The sequence below is a fragment of the Ornithodoros turicata genome, chromosome 2 (assembly GCF_037126465.1).
Source record: "Ornithodoros turicata isolate Travis chromosome 2, ASM3712646v1, whole genome shotgun sequence".
Classification (NCBI taxonomy): Eukaryota; Metazoa; Arthropoda; class Arachnida; order Ixodida; family Argasidae; genus Ornithodoros; species Ornithodoros turicata.
The window spans coordinates 121,116,286-121,136,339 of record NC_088202.1 but is presented as its reverse complement, the minus strand read 5'-3'; the positions used below and the strand labels follow the sequence as shown (position 1 = coordinate 121,136,339).

The following is a 20,054-nucleotide window of genomic DNA, read 5'->3' as shown; positions in this document are numbered from 1 at the left end:
AGTGACCCCCGCGAGTGATATCGACATCTATTTGCGCTGCACAATAAAATATATCGCCTTTGAACTCTCTTATCTGACCTCTAGAGCGCCCCGTTTCCTGGACGAAGTAATATAGCCCCTAACCCTTTGAGTGATAAAGCATTGCTGGTGCTATGGTCACCTAGATAGAGACAAAGTCTCCTGGCTTTGAGGAAAAGAGTGAAAACAGTGCATATTTTCTACGTCTTGGATACCTCCATCAAGGTTCGTAGTGTTTGTTAGAATGAAAATTGTATATTGGTCGATTTTATGATGGTTCAATGATAGATTATTTTCCTCTGTTGTTATTTACGTGTCGCCGCGTGTTCCTCTGTTCTTCAGCGTTAAGTCTGTGCTATTTCGCTTTTGATAGATTGATTAGCTATTATTTCTCTATGTGTTGGATGGTGCGCAGGTTTGGCTCTGTGTGTAGCTGTTGATTGTGTTGTTTCTCGTTATTTCCTTACGTCTATGCTGTTCACTTAATAAGAAATTAAAAATTGAGTAATGTTGGAATATGAAACTGAGATTCCCTATTGCGCTCGAGATGTTATGACAGATATTCACGCTATTGCAATGATGGTTCTCATGTCTCAGACTTTTTCTAATACAATTTGTAATTTGATTGTAGGATCGTGCTATGTGGTGAAGTTTTTATCATGTCTATTTTCTGATGAGTTTGATTTTTTCTTCTGATTTTCTGAATGATAGATTACTATGTTGTTTCGATTAACCAATGTAGTGGTATAGATTTTATTTCGTCTTGTGTTCGTGTCCCATAGTCTTCCAGGGTCTCTGCTGTTCACAGTTAATTACATACAACTATCAGAACTTCCAGCTATTGCACTGATGGTACTCACGTATAGGAATATTAGACTTTTTATAATACAACTTATAATTTTGTTTATAATCATATTGATTAAGAATATCTTCTTTGATTAAATGTGGTGATCGTTTCTCGTTTTGATATGGTGTAGCTATTATTTCCCTACATGTTGGATGATTGGTTCTATATTAATGCTATGTGTTGATTCGAATTATTGCCTTATGTCTGCGCTATTCACTATAAGAAATTAAATTTGTGTCATATTGGAATATTAAACTTAGCTATTGTGCTCGAAATTACTTACACCTATCAGATTCTAACATCTCAGACTTTTTATAATAGCACTTGCAATTTTGATTGTAATCGTATTGATTAAGAATATCTTCTTTGATTAAATGCGCTATCATTTCTGATTCATTGAAAACTTGTGATTACTGTTAATAAAAATATTGTGTTTGATTTGTGATACCTATTCAATGCTAATGTATCATACCTGTAATAAGTATATTCTTTGTTACGTATACTGTGTTCCTTCTATTTCAGATTTTTGGCTAAGTTTTTCCCATTCACGCAGAGTCATAACATAATTCCTGACACTAATGATTTTAATAAATATATTTTCACTTGTACTTTTGTGTATGGCTGTCCTTTCCGTGTCTTAGAATGCGCGGCCCGTAAAAACGGTCGTCGGGGCAGCATCGCTTGTGGTGTTGTTGTTTTTTGCTCATGAATATTGTCTTTTCTCAGGGTTCAGCATAAGCCCCCTGTTTTTCTTTGAAAACGGTAAGGAATTATAATGAATATGAAAAAAAAAGTATTCAAATTTTATTTCTTGTTTCAGATCATGAATCACCTCCAACAAGATGTATGTAATAAATTTGTTTAATTTTGACTTTAATATATGACTTCCATTTCAGACGATTTTGCTGGAGCTACCGGTTGGTCTTGTATGTACTAACATATGACTAAGTTAGTTATTACTAATTGCATGTATCTTTTTAGCCACTAGAGAAGAACGAGCACATCACCAGGAATGTGAGTAAAAGTTACAGGATACGATTATGATAATAAATGAGATTCTCTTTCAGATGGTTGGGATCCACCACCACCACAGTGTATGTATTATTGCAGTTGATATTATTGTTGCTATAACGTCATTGTGATGATATTGAATTGTATATTTTCCAGATTATCCCATATGGCCACAATATTGTATGTATTATTGAAAATAGAATATGATATTAAATGAGATTCTCTTTTAGACGCTTGGGGTCCACCAGCATCATGTATGTATTAGTGGAGTTGATATTATTGTTGCTATAATGGCAATGTGATGATGAAATGTATGTTTTCCAGATTATCCTGTGTTGCCACAATATTGTATGTATTATTCAGTGCGAATATAGTGTCATATAAAGATAAGTCGTCTTTCAGGTCGCTGGTGTGGGGGTCTGTAAGTGATCAATTGGTAAGCAGTTTGACGAATGTTGATTTTATGTTTTCTTCCAGAATCTAAGGACTGGATATAATAAATTTGTATATTATTCCCATATACTGTCTTGTGTTTTTGTTTCTTCTATTACAGGTGGTGAAGGTTTTTCGGCTGTGTTTTTCTCCTTCACCTGATTGGCATCACAATTGGCAGAATTCCCAGCACTATTGGCTTTACAATTGGCAACTTGATTGGCATTACAATTGGCATTAATAAATATATTTTCACTTGTACTTTTTGTGTATGACCCTTCTTTGCATGTCTCTGCATGTTATAATCGCGCGGACAACCCTCCGCACACGCGCGGCGCAGGGAAAAATACGCGAGTGAAGTCGGCCCAGACGCGACGGTGGCGCTGCCCTGGCGGGGTTGCCGTCAAATGGACCAGACCTATTACTACTGACCGCAACGGATACGACAGTTACGGACGGTTACTTTGTTTGACAAGTGCATTGCAAAAAGAGCCAAGCGGTCATTGAGGCCCTGAGGAAGCTGCATGGGAGGAAAGATCTTTCCTGCCTTTCGATGGACATCGTGGGCCTATACTACAACCTGGACAATGATACATTTCTGACAATTGTCGAAGAGTTCCATTCTTGCCAGCAACGTTAATTGTTTCTCTCCAAAACTCTCCAGGGATGTCTGTAGATACCTTCGGTACTACCTTCAGTCTTCCATCAGAGAGCATGAAGGTGGCTTATATCGAAGTCTGGTGTCACGATCTCTGGTCTGCACGAAGTCTGGTGTCTGGTGGTCTGCACACGAAGCCCATTCCGTGGACTTTACGAGCGTGGTACACTTTCTTCCGTCATTGGACATCACAAAGCGCGTTGTGAACGAGAAATCAATTGGAAACATTCCGTAATCTGGGAATGGGTGATACGTGGGTGATACTTGCGTCAGCCAACCCACTGTCACTCTTTGAGAAGAATAACAACCTCCTGCCGCCTCGTCAGGGTTAATCTTTTCCGTCGGCGCCTCAACCTGTTCGAGGATATCTTTGTCAGTAAACCTCCGGTTGCAGGTAATGCGTTTCCCTTTGTCGTGTATTCTTCGGTCTTTTCGCAATGTACTGCTCTTTCGGCTGAGTTGTTGCCGTAATCTCCTAGCTTTTCATATCATTTACAAAACTGCACCAGCAAGGAGCACCCGCTGCAGGCGTGTGTTACAAAGATAAAGGCGATTGAGGTATGTTTGGTTTTGAATTTTGGTTTGGGACCTGGCGTAGCTAGAAATTTCGAGAGCGGGCTCTTCACGGGGGAAGAGGATTTCACCCTCGTTTCCCTGGCAGTACACTACCAATGGTTCATTTCGGGGGGGGGGGGGGGGTTGAACTTCTGTACCATCCATGTAAGAGTGGCGCAAGCTCCTCCCACTGATGGTCACCTATGGTAGCGGCATTGAAAGATGACACGCTGCGCGATTTTTCAATGCGGCAACGACAGTTTTCATAAGAGAAAACGTGAAAACGACAATGACGAAGTGTCTTCGAGATAGAAAAAGGGTATGGACGCGACAGGATTGAAAAACACCATTCTAGGCTTAGTTTTCGAGCAAACGCTAGATAATCCTGGCAGCTGCGCCGAAATGGTGTCACACCATCCCAGGCGAAAAATGTCTGCAATCCCAAGTGGTTCATAAAAGGATTTCCACTTGAAACCACTTTGTACGTAAGTGGTTTCAAGTGGAAATCCTTTCATAAACCAGATTGCAGACATTTTTCACCTGGGATGGCGGCCAAACGCGTTCGTTTGACGTCCCCCCAGTTCCCCCTCACTAAAACTGTGACCGTCAGTGGTGCATTCTCGACGTCCTCAACGCCCTCAACCTCGATTTTGATTCTGACGCTTGCGTACCGGACACAAAAATGAACATCCATGCACTTGTACTTCTGCAGCACTTCAGATGATCGCGCACATTGCTTAACTCAATTTCGAATTTGCCGCCCAAAGATCATATCTTGGGTCAGTGGAAATTGTGGAGGAGGTGGAAATATATACGTAGATTTCGCGTAGCTGCAGTGCAGTGAAGTACCATAGAAGTGGTTATTTTGATATTGAACCAAAAGGTAAAATAGCTGAGCATTAGTTGTTAGAAACTGCGAGCGGAACTTTTATTGTAAATGCCCACTACCCAAAATTTGCCGTTTCGTGCCGCCTCGGGAAGTCAGGTCGTCAGGCTCGTCATGATTGGCCACAATCTCCACATGTCGCGCCAAATTTGTGGCTCGCACTCATGCTCGCACATGGCATTCTGAAGTACAGGTTCGGTTTGATATTTCAAAATGGACTATTCAGCAACATCCTTAATTGAAGCGGATATTCAGGGTGCCTGCAGCAGCCTAGGAAGCTGGACATCAAAAGGCTACACTAAGGATCCAGACTGTATTGGTAAGCAGATATTGTTCGTGTTTGCACTGGTGTCAGCTGATGCGATATACCATTCACCGAAATTGACAGCTGACGTTTATACATTTGCGAAATCACACTTCACTGTACCTTTGTCCTCTCGTGCAAGTTAACATCCTCAGTAAGCAAAGTTATGCTGCTCAGGCTCTAAATTCAATGTAAATTACTCATGATTCATCGTTTGCCTGTTGTTTGCACTGGAATTCCTGCAGATCAGTACAAAGTGTTTTGAACTCGAAGTAAGCGTACATTCTGTTCCTTTGTAGGTGTACGCATTCGCACCTATTTATGCACCATAGTTACCATGTGGCAGTTCCAAAGGATAAGCATAAAACAAACGAAAGAAAAAAAACGAGATCATAACACGGTCGTAATCTTGCCATGTGTTTAGCCGCTTCGTGCGGTCATAGTGTGAAACTAAGGAGGTAGTACATAAATATATCGCGAAGCTCAGTGCCGGTGCTGCTGTCTTTACTCCATTGTTTGTGGGTTTGTGGGCAGTGTCTCAAGTCTAAGGGACTATGTCATGTTGACCATGCCACCCAGGTATGAACATCTAACCCACAATGGATAGTGGTAAGTAGATTGCTCCAGCTGTGTAGGAAGTCCCGCGCCACTGCTCGTCGAGCTGAAGTTCGAAGCGTTGGTAACTTAAAAGAAAGTGCATAATGACACATGCTACTCGCAATGCAACTCCAAATATGCTAAGCAGTGTCAGCTTTCTGTGTTAAATAGGCGATGGCTAGCCTTTCCCCTAAACCTAGGTTTTGAGTGTGTTTTGTGCCAGAAGGGTGGCAGTAACAGGACTTTTCTTATGAGAAAAAATGATAACTGCACACAAGCAAAAGCCACACAAGGTAACGTGCAGATCCAGTAAAAATCTTCGTCAGAAGAAACAATACCAGACCTTCTGCATTATCTCAATGCAGCATGAGTTCAGGAGTAGCCTTCCCTTTTCCCCACTTTACCAGTGGCTTCAGCAACTGATAAGGTTTGATAAAAGAAAATACCTTTTGCTGCATACTTTGCACTTTCACCATCATAAAGTTCCCATGGCTCCAGCGAGCAGCCATTCTTAATGCGATTTCAATTTATTTTCTCATCCCATACAGAAAGTCTGAAAGATATCCTCAGATACCTAAAGCGTGACAGCGGGTCTCATGAAGTTCGCAGGCTACTTGGGCGAATACAAGTTCTCAACACCGATTTGCTACCCTTGCTCAAGTTTTATCATGACGATTCATTGCTTTTTGAACTCTTGCTACGGTAAGTGCAAGCATGCTCAGAGTGTGCACAGATAGAGTGTGCTTAGGGTGTGCTCCAAAACAACAATACAACATACATATTTGCTTCCTGACAGGCTTCTGGTCAATTTGACAAACCCAGCGATCTTGCTCTACAAGGAAGAGCTCCCTCAGGAGAAATCCGCTAGAAATGATTACATGGAAATAGTGGCACACTTGCAGTCATACAAGAAAGCATTCACAGACTCCAAAGTGTGGGAGGCCATCGTAAAAAAACTTGAGTCTCTACTGTACATGGTGAGGGCTTTAACCATAGTGCCATCTTCAGTGCAGTTCATGTGTATACACTGCATTTTAGTAGCGGCTGCTAACGAAGATGTGATTTTTGCAGAGCCCTCAAGAACGAGGAGATGAAGAGAACGACACCATAGAAAGAATGCTTGTCATGGTGCGCAATGTGGTACATGTCCCTGCAAACCCAACTGAGGAGAAAAGGACAGACGATGACGTCAGCGTGCACGATCAAGTGCTCTGGTATGAAAACGTTTCACTGCCCACATGTGGTAGCACCACAGCTGATAGTAGTTGGCACTGCATAAAGGACAAAGATTTAAGAATTTTTGACCGTGCATCGCAAGGTAGTGATTTTTTGAACGACTCCATAGTCCACAGCCCATGGATTAATTTTGGCCACCTGATGGTTCTTTATCAGCAGTACTTCAGCACCTGCAAAATAACTACAAGCATAGCTGTCACATAGCACAGCTTGTGCGTTGCACACAACTGTGATTGAGGATGTAGCAGAATTACTCCAAAGGAGTACCTCGCTCTCTGTTCTTCCTGTAGGACTATGCTCTAAAGGACTTTGACTAAAAGGGTGCATAGTTCTGGCCAGGGTGCAGGCAGTGATTCTGAAAAAAAAAAGGAAGCAAACATAAAGTGAAAGTGTGGATGTCTAGATCTATAGTACGGTAGAAAAGACACATCAACATGAGAATGAAGGGAGTTGCGTCAGCGGCGTCAATATTTTGAACAGAGTCTGTTCTTTCTCTGGGCATCATCCTGGTATTGACATGGTATTTAAAGGTTTAGGCATGACGTGTTAAAGGTTCATGCGAATTGTGGGTCAACAGCCCGGGGGGAAGAAAGGGTCCGTACAGGCTTTTATGGCCGGAGTGAATGGCCGCTTTGTTAGAGTGTAGAGGGGATTATGTGAGTGAAGTGATCTTGGCTCAAGACCGGTTACAGAAATGGGAGGTTCACGAACAAGGAGACGAAACTGGACAACAGGCAGGAATGGGCGAGTGTTCTGGAAAATAAAGAGTTTAGTGGTTACGTGGGGAGAGGAAATTTTCAGAGCAAGCTAGTTTTTTTTTTATATGACATATATTCGTAATACGCGGTTGAGGCATGCAATAAAGAAAGTAAAAAGTAGTGGCCATGTGGAACATAACAGATGATGAAGGTGATAAAATATAAGGAAAAAGGTCTGGGTGTATTTTTTTTGTGCGATGTTTCTAGGGAGCCTTGTGATTTGTTGATACCGAACGGGTGAAGGGTGTTGAACTTTTATATGGGATAAGACTCCCTGTCACGTCTGTCACATGTGGATCTGAACCCGGTTTCTAGAATATATAATTTAATGTTGTCAAAATTGTGACCAGGAACATTAAAGTGTTCGGCAACTGCTTTGGGGAGTTTGTTGGATGGGTACTTGAGGGAACCCATGATCGTGCCAGCACAACCTTGAGGAACCTATTATACTGGGGCAACTGTATAGAGGTGGCTGAGCAAACTAGATGTTGTTCAAGCAGCAAATTTGTGTATTGTTCAAATTTAACTAAATATTTAATTATGTATTTATCTAAATAATTAAGACTTATTATTTATTACTTATATTTACTCTACTTAATACTTCTTATTTAAGAATTATTTAATTGTTTAGGTATAATTTATTTATTTGTTTATTCTTTCATCGCAAGATGTTGCTTGAGGTTTGCGGGACTCATTCGACTGTTTCACAACACCCCGCAGATAATAATAGTATCCCCGCATAATGTGTTCTGGGTTGCCACTGCTGCTTGTACATCCCAAGTATACGTAGGCAGGAGAGTAGCTCCGAAGTTTCTTTGAAGTAGCTCCCACTTTCTAAGTGCACGTAATGTTTTCAAAACACAAGAGAAAAGCAAAAGCGTGGAGAAATTGTAGGGTTGAGCTGCTTGTTCAGCCAATGTTCGTCTTTGTAATGACCATCACCTGCTGGGACCTGATCCTGCAATCTCTGTGTCAATCCCAATGCTAAAGATCAAATGTCGAGCACGGTCCCATAACAAGGCTGTCAGAAGTGAGCCTTGGTAGACGGTCAAGTTGCAGTCATGGGCACCGAAGAAGGTCGCGGAACCCTGGTTGTGAAACGGTGGTCTGCGGTATCAACCAGTAAAAAAATAGAGAAAGATCTGTGGTGGACGAGCCACGCGATTGGGTCCCTTCATATGGAATGTAGATGTATGTGCAGAATTAGTATACAATCTCACGTTATTACCTTCATTTATGGTGCAGGGCAATGCATTTAGCAAAAATGGAGGACCTTCTCTTGTACATCTGCACCAGTGATGTGGATCAAGACTACTGCTTTCATGCCCTAGAAATCCTTTCTCTCATGCTCCGTGAACAGGTGTGATGGTCAAAATCAGCCAAGGCCCAGTGTAACGTGCTATTTGTCTGTTTCAGTCACCTCAAGTACTAGCTAGTGCAGGACAAGGTCGAAGCAACACGGAGAAAATGGAGGACGAGCTGTGAGTATATAAATATTTCTGTAACACAATAGGATTGATCGTCCTATGACATTTAGTGCTGTTAACGTAAAGTGACCATGTTCCTCTGACCCCAAGGCAGGACATGCCAAGTAGGGGGTGATTGAAATAAACAAACCATGCTCTTTGTTTTGCCTGCACCCTGTGCCATTATTATTATAGTTTATTGTATTTTTTGCATTTTATGTATTACCTAGTGCACATGTAAGATAGTTTTGACTAGAATGTCCTGAATTCCGAGATTTCCGCGGCGATCTCTGCGGAATCGAACGTCGTGATTCTCTCACATTAAATTGTCATCTGTTGCGTTCGTTGTTCATCACTCTCGTGCCAGGAGCTCCTTCTTGTTGACTGCACGATACGAGTGGCTGTGTTAGGTGCCCTCGTTTCTCACCACCAAATCTTTTAAACCCAGATACCCCAAATGTTTCATTTTCCTGCCCCATTTGTCCTTCTGGCCTTTCATGTGATGGTTGCTTATGTGGTTCTTTGTACTCCTGTCTGCTTTCTCTGTTGACTTGATTCTGGGAACCTGTTTATTGTACCTTTCTTTGGTCTGTTATATGTACCTATATCGCGTTATGACTCAAGGTCAAGTTCCGAGAATTGGCATCGTGGGACGACCTAGTTGAGAAGTCTTTTGGGAGTAGCTACGCCAGGGAAGAAAAGGAACCATCCCGAAAACAGACCTGCGGTCTCCTTCTGACAATAAAGCTGGGACGCAGCGAAGAGGTCGAACAAAGCAGGGGATGTATTCCTGGAATGGAGAAAGTGGGACACTCTCGCCTTCGTTGGTTTTAAAAGCATCCGACATCGGGTGCTCATCGCCTTTCTGTACTTTGGACGTATGTCCGTCACCAGTGTGTACAAGTGATGTAAATATATACTGTGTCGCCTTTCCCCGTATTCTGCCTACCGGCGTCTGTCTCCATTTCCCTGCATAGTTTGTTGGAGTCCGTCTTCACGCTACCCAAACGGCGGAGTTACAATAATCGCAAATGTATTGTGTAACCTGAATAACTGTGTAACTGTTTAGCATTATGTTTCTGATTCCCTCATTGCGGGCTCCATGACGGTGTTCTTTTGTTTGTTTTCCTCTTTTGACGTACCTGAATTCTTTGTTAAACTTGTACCTCCAATTTTGAATTTTTACTCCTCACATTAAGAATTTCTGTTGGCTAGAACGAGGAAAGGTGGGAGCTGGGACAGGGCCACGTTGGGGCTAGAACAGCTCCACTGTTTAGCCATATGTTTTTTCATTCAGGGTTCATAGCAGGTGAAATGGGAGAAACACTGTCCCATAAGCAGTTTGTGGGAGAGCGGTACAATGACAAAGAAATCACTAGCTGTCATGCCAATTAGGTTGTCTGTGGTCACTTTATGTCAACTATTTGAGGACTTGCTTCATAATGTTTAGTTTTGTGCCTCAATGCCTCAACATTTTTGTTTGCTTGCAGTGAGCTCCTGAAGATGAGGGAAATGGAGTTGAGCCAGAAAAAGAAGCAAATGCAAGCACGTATGGGCAGGTGAGTGTCACCTGTGTTGGTAGCCATGGCTGTGACCGTATATATGAAGGGGGTTTCAGAGTCCAAACCCTGACAGCAACATATGGGATTCATGCAAGAAAAAAGCACTGTAAAACTTACCTAGCATCTTTCTGTGCTTTTTGCACTTCTTCTTTTCCTTTTTGGATTTCCAGCAAAGCTTTCGAAACAGAGGTTGAAGCATTTCCACTCTGAAGTTGGGAAATGTGTGCAGCCAATGTGACTTCCACACCCCATCTATCCACAAAGTCACAGCCACAGTTGGTTTGCGCTGCTAACAAATGGTAATATTAAGAATAATACTAGAAAAGACAACAGGCCAACTTATTTTTTACTAATGGCTCTTGCTTCGATGTAAGTTTGTTGTATGGTTTAATAAGACATTTAATATAAAAGGGTCGTTCAAGGTTGCTCAATACTTTTGCTAAAAAAAATCAGTGAGCTAATGTAATCGAATAATACGTTTGGAGGGCAAGGTGCTATCCATCTCAGATCAGCGACACGTGCGGCAGCGGGCAGGGCGGGGAGCAGTGTGTCTGCAGATCTGGAACAGTGATGCATCATAATCAAGTTCCTTGTGAAGGAGAATGTCAAACCAGCTGAGATTGTCAAAGCTTACCGGCACAGTATGGGGAAAAAACAATGTCAAGGGGAAGAGTGTGCAAATGGTGCAGATGCAGGGAAGAGTGTGCAGATGGTGCTGATGCTCCAATGGTGCAGTTTTGGCAAAGGATAGGATATAGCGACGAATGAAACACATGTAGTACATGTTCTGTCGAATGTGGCGCCCAAGCCGCAGGCATAACGAGGAAGTCGGGTGCCCCCTCGAGGCGCGCTTTTTGAATTCGTTTTCGTGGCTAGCTGCCGACAGAAAATAAATCAGTTCGACCCTGACTCATGAGGTAGTCGTTTTGTGCGCCTCAGACTGCTGTCATGCCAGTGAATATAGCAGGCATTGAGCAGGCCATCCTCAAGAACCGGCGAGTAACAGTTTTTGGACATTGCAGCCAGTGTAATATTAGTGTTAGCTGTGTCGATACAATCATTCACGAGTGTTTACTGTTCGGCAAAGTCTGGGAAAGATGGGTTCCTCGACACCTCACTTGTGTCAAGAAGTGAGCATGCATGGCAGTCTCTGAGCAGCTGCTGAACCAGTTTCAATCCTAGGAAACGAATTTTTGCAGTCACATGTGATGAAACCTGGGGCCCTATTCTCGTCAAAGTAATTGACCTTGATTACTTTGCAATCAAGGTAATTTGCAATTTGGTAATTCTTACAAAGTAATCGATTACTTTGAGAAGAATAGGGTCCCTGGATGCATCATTTCACCCGAGAGACGAAAAGAAGCAGCATGCAATGGCGACATAAGGCTTCCCAGGCACTAAAGAAAAGCAAGATGCAGTCGTCTGCTGGGAAGTCCATGGGAACTGTCTTTTGGGACATGTGAGTTGTCGTCCTTGTGGGCTTCATGGAGCAAGGGGTCATGAACATGATTAATGCCCAGTACTACTACACTTTTATAAAGGGAGCTGTGTGAAACACAATTTGCGAGAAAAGGCCTGCGATGTTGTCCAGGAGCATGAAAGAACTAAAGTTCTGAGGCTGGAACAACATAGAAGGGACAAATACATACAAAGCCTCAAATTGCCTAAGAAATTAACGATGAAAGATGAAAGTCACTGAAAAGGTTAGCCAGCTGTAGGGCTCGAACCCACGTCTTCTGGATTGCCGGTCCAGGGCTCTACCAATTGAGCTAAGCTAACACGCCTTCCCAGCGACTTCCAGGGTGCGTCATCTGAAGGGACAAACCAGCCACTCTCTCTCACTCATCCTCCTTTCACTCTTACATTTTTGCTCACGCACACACACATTCATACGACGGGATCGACACAGGTGGCAACTGATGAACATGAAAGAACTGAAGCTCTGGTAGAGCCCTGGACCGGCAATCCAGAAGATGTGGGTTCGAGTCCTACAGCTGGCTAACCTTTTCAGTGACTTTCATCTTTCACATTAATTTCTTAGACAAATTGAAGCCTTGTATGTATTTGTCCCTTCTATGTGGTTCCAGCCTCAGAACTTGAGTTTTTTCATGTTCATCAGTTGCCGCGTGCGTCGATCCCGTCGTATGAATGTGTGTGCGCGTGAGCAAAAATGTAAGAGTGAAAGGAGGATGAGTGAGAGAGAGTGGCTGGCTTGTCCCTTCAGATGACGCGCCCTGGAAGTCGCTGGGAAGGCGTGTTAGCTTAGCTCAATTGGTAGAGCCCTGGACCGGCAATCCAGAGGATGTGGGTTCGTGTCCTACAGCTGGCTAACCTTTTCAGTGACTTTCATCTTTCATTGTCCAGGAGGATCATTCTTTATGGCAATACCCGGCCTCACATGGCGAATTTGACAGTAGCAACGCTGGCTGAAATGTGCTGGGAGGTTTTGCCCCATGCCCCGTATAGCCCAGGTTGCCACAGTGATTGCGGCGGTGCCTCGATGCGCACGGTGAATATTTTGAAAAACTGACGTAGTTTGGTGCTTTCAGAATTCTTCATTGTATTTAAAGAAATAAAAGTCTCCGTAAACCTTGAACGACCCTTGTAGATATTGCGTATATCCGGATAGATTTGATGCACTTACGTGCAACACAGTTTGAGAGATGCTGGGCAGAATAAAATGATCAACTGAAGTTTGTGCTTGCAGAGCACATTGTTGCGTCGCTTAAGTAACCATTGTTTCTGCATTTATTTTGAAAGTCAATATCCTCCCAGCTATATTGTCATTTTTTTTTCTAAAGGTGGCTGATCCATTTTGTGTAAGCTATGCATTTAGTTGTGCATCACTTGAAGGTTTATTTTTCCATCATGGCATTCAAAACACCCTTCAATATTTTGTGCTCTTCCAGGCATCCTCGGTTTGGTGGAACTTTTACTGTGCAAAATATGCAGGCCATTGGAGACAACAAGCTGATTGCTCACAGTCCTCTGAACAAGCTCTGTGAAATTGACTTTGATCAAACCAAGTCTTTCCATGCTAAACCAAAGAATAAGCGACCTACAGAAGATGGAAAAATAATGCGAAGGTCGACACTAAACATCAGGCTTTTCTTGAAGAGCCTTTGTGAGGACTTCCTAAAGCTTGCTTATAATCCAATGATGAAGACAGTAAAGGTTAGTTCTGCTTTTGTAGCACAGTGGCAGATAGAACAAATAGATGAGGCAGATCCTTTCTTTTGAGTAGTTTTTGTGCAGTGTTATAGAGGGCGTTTCACGAAAAATGAGCCAAAGTTTTAAAAAAAAGTTCATTGCACACCAAAAGGGGGGGGGGGGGGGGGAGGATCCATTAGAGGTACAAAGTTGTAATCAACAGGTTTTGTGTCGTTGTATCGCCTGCTACAACTTTCTCATTGACATTTTTGGCTCTAATCATTATAATTTAAAAAAATTGCAAATCACATATGTTGAAATGACCAAATTGTCTTCCTATAATAACAGTGAAGGCAACCGGTGGCAGTGTCTCATATCATTCATAGCGACCCGGAGAAGTGTTCATACGCTCCCGAAATATAACACATCATTAAGGCCCTTCTTTTTCTGCTGCGGCAAGTCCTGAATTCTGCAGCAGGTAACTATGAATTCTGCATTTTTCCACGGTAAAAGGCAAATTGCTCTAATTCAGACAGAAAATACTCTCTATTACCGTAGCTCGTAGTGTGGAGGAACACGGTTACAACTCCAAAAACTTTTGTGACTTAGCATAACAAGGAACATTGTACTTACTTCTGAGAGAGAGTGACGTTTCACTGGCTATCAAGTTGTACTTGGTAAGTGACCTCTCTGCATATACAGAGTTTACTGTCACACAGAGGTACTTGACAGCTATGGACACCAAAACAGGGGTCAGCATTTGCATTCCGCTCCAGAAGCCCAATATGTTAGAGGGTTGTTCCAGCGCACAGATGGGCCCACATCACGGCCTGGTGGCCTTATCCAGTTCGCACATCTACGCTGTAACGCATGCCGACCCAGTGCAAGCAAAGTCCGTTCATCTCGCGCATAAACTGAGTTAAGCGCGCTAAGAACCATTTTTACCCATTTTTACCCAACTTTTTAACTATTTTATCTGTAAGCGCACTGTTTCTGCAAAATTCTGCGCAAAACCTCATATTCCGCAGCAGCACGAATTTTTGCGGAATCGCGGAATCACAGAAAAGGAAGGGCCTGTATCATGTATCATAAGTATATTATTATAATTTGCATTTAGAGACTGATCATATGTTTTGCAGTGGATGCATGCAAGAACGTGATTATTCTTTGTTCTAGAGGCACTTGCAGCGTAACAAAGCACAGTCCAACGATGAAAGCTACTATTTCTGGTCAGTACAGTTTTTTATGGAGTTCTGCCGGCAAAGCCATTCGGATATTTCTCTTGTGAGTGAGACACTCTCCAAAGAGACTTTCCATTACATTCAAACACAAATGGAGCAGTACTATGAAATGATGGTCACAGAGAAGCGAAAGATTAGGCTCTGGGCCAAACGGTGAGTTCACGGCTGGCGATTGTGCCTGATTTTTGTGCTTCTTTTGGTATCATCTTAAGAGGGTGCTTGTAGCTGGAGGGGGGCCTTAGTCTTCCTTCATTGGGGCTGCCCGAGTAATGGTCAGCGTTGCCACATTGAAGTGTTCATATTGACTTTCCTGCCATCAACAGGCTTCACGTAGCACTGAAAGCCTACAGGGAGCTTGTAAAGAGCCTTGCAGCTATGGACAGCAGCCAAGACGAACGAGTTAAGGAAGCTTCGAGAGTTTTGAAAGGTGCGTGTAGCTTGCATATTTTCTCTGTGTGACTAATTCTCTTGCCGATATTATTTGAATGTTCCTCGTTATGTGCTTTTCAGTGCATGGTGTGTAATTATAGCCTGTGAAGGGGTATTACAGTGAAGGAGCTCATTATTTCATTCCCCACATCACAGCAGTGGAGTAGAGTATCGCCCTTGGCGATGAAACTCCCCATTCATCATCTTGAAATAAAGTAGTAGTTGTTGTTAGCCTTGCATTTTAGAGTTATACTCTGTAACACACGTTATTGTTCCCCATTATTTGCATTACCGTCACTTCGGGTAAAATCCAGAAAATAACTTCTCAATGCGCAAAATTCATCCACCAATACGGGCAGTGGAGAACGCTAAGCACTGCGCATTCAACACAGCCACTTGGCATGTTATGTCCACCTGAAATATGAGAAACTTCCTTTTTAATTTGTTTGTTTGTTCATTGTTTTACTACATGCATAGCAAGGAAGCTGCAGGCGAAAGGTAACATAGCTGCCTGACAGGTAGCTATTTTCCACCAGATATTGCTAAATTTCACCATATTTTACAGCTCCCAAAAATAAGGCCCAGTAGTTCACCTCAAATTTCTAAAAACAAACAGGGGCCTAGACATTAAAGTGACCATATTCCTTGGATCCCAAGGGAGGGACATTCGGGGGAGATGGTGGGGTGTACTGACAGTCAGGAAATCACGATTTTTTTTTATTTCTCGTTGTCGTTCACTGTTATCTTCTGTTTGTTCTGTTTGTGTCTTACGCACTGCCTTATAGGTGTGTGCATACCAAATAATTGACTAGACTGTATTTACTTAGGTATATCTTCATATTTTCTGGATATCGAGCGACACCTCTCTCTCTCTCTCTCTCTCTCTCTCCACACCTCTCCACAGAACTTGCACCTCGGTTTTGTCATTGTTGTCGGCACCACGATCAGTGACCATTTAAAGCGAGACCACGCTCCCTCCAAAGCAGCTTGATGAACAAAGTTGTAACAAGCGAGCTCACCTTTCAATAAAGTTTGGACTATATACGAATGGCTGATCAGCCAACCATATGTAGTATTATTGTTCCGTCGGCTAGATGAAGGAAAGATGCAATCCAGTAGAGGGCCATGTAAAAGCCGAAAGCGCTTCCGCTTTTTAGCCACATCATTTTACCATTTGGGTTCATGCAGCCAAAGCGGGACAAAATGCTTTCTCACAAGTAGTTTAATGGGACAGGGGGACTACCACCGTAGAAGTGGTACATGCCCCACCTAAATCGGGATTGTTGTATTCCGTTCGTGCGGGGATCCAAGGAGCCCGCAGGAAGGAAGACGTGACGCTCATACTGTCGTGCCCAAGGAATGAACCTGAGCCATTTATTTGTCTGGCTCAAAAAGGGCTTCCGGAACAAGATAACAGAGCCTACAGGTTGCCAAAAGACAGGCCGCTATCATGATACAACATTAGGATAGGCTGTTATCACTACGTATATATCACGGATGTCTGCACACAATGCATTTGACAAGTATTTTGTATTTAATGATGAAATCAGTCGTCTCATATTTTGTATTTGCCTTTCCATTTTCATTAGGTACCATTTTTTATATGCCTGAGTACAGGGAAGTTGTGCTCTACCTGCTGCTGAACTTCAATGACTGTGTCCAGCCTATGTATGTAAAATGTTGTCTTCCACATGCCTTCAGAAAAGTTTCTCAGAAGTGTTTCTGATAATGCAAACTTACAAAATACCTTCTGAAGTCTCTCCTGTAATGCCAAGCTTATGACCCATGTCCATGCGTTTCAGATCGTATTTGCGAGACCTTGCTGAAACGGTTCATGTCTACCTGAAAATGCTGGAGCAGTTTGCGAAGCAGACCCGTCACGTAATTGTGCAAGAAAAAAAGAAATCGAAAAAGAAGGCAAAGCCAAAAAAATCTCAACGTCCTGGTAAGTACAAGGAATGACCCCATTTGGTGTGGTAATAAACGTCCATATGGCATCTGTCAAACTTCTCCGGCCATCTTGAGCCGCCTTCTTTTACTGAAATGTCCTAGGCTCGCTTGTAAAGGAAAAGCACTGCAAGGATACAAATCTAGACATGTGTGTCTTCTGCATCTTTCTTTGTTTTCCTACAATTGAACTTCTGTATGCAATAAGGGGATAAGTTGACTTACCCCCTTTTTAGTGTTTTTGTTGCAATGACAGCTACATACCAGTATGTACCTGCCAAAGAAAATTTAGGACCGTATTGCAATTTATTGACCCGCAACAGGAGGGTAAGAAATAGGAAATGCATGTGTGTCAATGGGATGGACAATCAGATCCGGCACTTTTTCTACACCCGCGTACAAATGGTGTAGCTTAAGTTTTGCTATGATGCGGAAATGAACTTCAAAACTCAACTCAAAAACGATGCAAACAGGACATGCATATATGTTACACATTTTGCATTTGTGTTATTCAAGGACACGCAGCTGCAATTACTTTACCAAATATTCACTTGAAGTTTCCTCGGTTTGCAATTTTTCAACTGAGCCCCTTATTGCATAGAGAGCTTCAATTTTGTTTTCTTTGGAGGAAACGTCTTACCTGCTTTTAGAATGTCTGTACAAGTTGTCTGAACAGGGGAACCACGGGACTTATTCTGTTAGTCGGAAGCGGGGAGCGCATCGTGCCCTCATAGCATTAGTCCATCCATGATCTAAATCTATCACTCCTCTCTCTGGTTCACTGCATCCCCTTCTATGGTGTTGTCTCATCGTACAGACGGCTTCACTCGAGTGCATTTGAATCTTGCCTTCTAATGTGTCCAGGCAGTGCAAGTCATCAAGATGTTGAGCCTTTTAATGTTTTTTGGATGTGCTTTATATTTATACCTGAAATACTTTTAGAACAAGGCTGTGCCTTCAGTGTCACACCCATATTAATTATCTTAAAGAGATGAACTGCTTGCTTTGTTTATTTGTGTATCCTGCAAAAGGGAATCCATCCCCCATCTAGGCTGTGTGCACTCTGAGGCCTAAGAGTAGTTGAAAGCTAGCTGGTACTCCTGGGGTTTTCTATTTGTTATGATATGTCCATCTGCTCTTCAGGACCAGTAAGTGATAGGGCCTCTTACTTTACAGCCATCCAAAGAGAAGAAGACGAGCAACTGCTCTGGCTTGAGGTTGCCCCTGACCTTTCAAAGACCATACAAAGAAAAGAAGAGCTTCCTAGTGATATTGTTGTCTTTGACCCCACACTGGGCACCTCCGAGGAGGAACACATGTGAGCCTCTACTTTGTTGCATGCTCCTAATGTATCAATTGGCCCAGCATCCTTGCACAATTGATGCCACACACACACACACACAAGCTGTGCATGTAAACGATACATCAGTTTTGTCCTTCCCTCCCCCCTCTCTTACTGTCACTTAGATGCTAGGTATAGTATTGTACTGCCTACCACCTGTAGATTCATGCATTGCAGTGGCTCATTTCTGATTTCACAGGCTCGATGCAACTCGTCGAATTGAAAGAGCTTTAAAGTCCAAGAAGCCAGCAGAAGCCCTCGCTATACTAAGGAGTGCAAGGTAATCTTTCCGAGCTGTTGTTAATAATGCACAAATCATCTGAACGCTATGTAAATTGCTATGACATTGCTAAATACGTAAAATTGCTAGAACCCTACATATGTTTATTGCAAAAGCCTGCTTGAATAGCCCATTGCTTGAAGCTTTCTTGAATAACATAAATGTATGTACATACATGTACATGTATTACATGAAGCAGTACATAGTACAAATTTAAAGCACCTGACCATGGTTACAACATTACCTTGGTTACATGGTTACAAAATTGTTTCTTACACTGTCATTCTCCAGACAACTGTGGCCTGAGAAGCAAGCATTTGGCTCTGATGATATATCACCCGATGATGAATTCATGATGCTACGAGAGATGTTCTTTGCAAAATTGGATAGTGAGTACCATTTGCTTTCACCCATTTGAACCGATGAACTGCAAGGTAACAATCCGATTGAAAACATGCTTGAAGTCGTTACGCTGCATTCATGCTGTCATCACACAATGAATTCAATTGGCAGCACTCTCTGGTGGTTTCTTATCATTATGAAATTTTTTAAACGTATTCGTCATTACTAGGGCCCGGAATTATAGGCGCTACAAAAGTACGAACTAGGCAGGCATCTAGGCCCTAAAAATCACAAAATAGGCAAATATAGGTAAAATAAATTTAAACCGTTTATTTGCACATCTGTTCATTTTTGCTATACATTTCTGCAGTAACAAGGGACAATAAATGACATATTTAAATTCTCAAACTTAAAGCTCATCCTGCTCGCCCGCAGGAGTGCCTTGTATCTTGAGAAACTTCGCTCGACGTCACAGGATGTCACAGGCGCGAACTTGAAAGAAGATATTTCCCATGTGCTCAGGTCTTCAGCTTCAAGATCTGCTTCCTCCCCTCTCAGGATCATCCCAATCTGGAACATCGTTGAGAGCCCCGAATTCTTTCCAATCAACAATTCCATCTTTGCAGCGGCTGTGGACCCCTTCCCTTCCAGTACACGAAGCGCCATTTGCACATGCTGTAGGGTTTTAAATGCTTCAGTTAGGGGAAGTCCTATAGTCTCCAACTTCGTCATACTAGCTGTGAGCGAGCTAAAGTGGGCACTAATCTAAGCCAGGTCCATCTCAATTTCTGGGTTGCCGGAGAGTTTTTCTCGCTGCACTTACGGATACAGCATCTTCTTGAAGCTCCTGCAGAAGCGCTTTCACAGCGCGAAAGTGCTCAGAATAGTACATGGCTGCACTTAGTCATGTACCCCATCGTATAAGAACCGGTTGCGGTGGCAGTGGAATACTCGGTGCAAACTCTCGGAAAGCTGCAACTCTGGATGGAGCCT

The 20,054-nt window shown here is 42.7% G+C and overlaps 1 protein-coding gene and 1 non-coding gene across 3 annotated transcripts in view; one reads left to right on the top strand and one right to left on the bottom strand.

Moving 5' to 3' along the window:
• Positions 1-4,499: 4,499 nt before the first annotated feature.
• The window catches only part of LOC135386012 (protein timeless homolog), a 301,575-nt gene continuing 286,020 nt past the window's right edge, over positions 4,500-20,054 (top strand). The window contains exons 1-15 of one of the 2 annotated variants that reach the window (XM_064615703.1): positions 4,500-4,726; positions 5,857-6,010; positions 6,105-6,285; positions 6,380-6,522; positions 8,548-8,662; positions 8,719-8,783; positions 10,259-10,327; positions 13,240-13,504; positions 14,657-14,874; positions 15,045-15,148; positions 16,740-16,818; positions 16,953-17,095; positions 18,274-18,415; positions 18,639-18,719; positions 19,011-19,108. In XM_064615703.1, coding sequence (XP_064471773.1) covers positions 4,621-4,726; positions 5,857-6,010; positions 6,105-6,285; positions 6,380-6,522; positions 8,548-8,662; positions 8,719-8,783; positions 10,259-10,327; positions 13,240-13,504; positions 14,657-14,874; positions 15,045-15,148; positions 16,740-16,818; positions 16,953-17,095; positions 18,274-18,415; positions 18,639-18,719; positions 19,011-19,108 — 1,963 coding nt within the window. In that variant the 5' untranslated portion in view covers positions 4,500-4,620. The remainder of the gene's footprint in view (positions 4,727-5,856; positions 6,011-6,104; positions 6,286-6,379; positions 6,523-8,547; positions 8,663-8,718; positions 8,784-10,258; positions 10,328-13,239; positions 13,505-14,656; positions 14,875-15,044; positions 15,149-16,739; positions 16,819-16,952; positions 17,096-18,273; positions 18,416-18,638; positions 18,720-19,010; positions 19,109-20,054) is intronic. The other variant, XM_064615702.1, reaches the window with a different exon arrangement.
• Trnaa-ggc (transfer RNA alanine (anticodon GGC)) lies at positions 12,037-12,109 on the bottom strand. The gene has a single exon. It is a non-coding gene; the product is annotated as a tRNA-Ala (tRNA).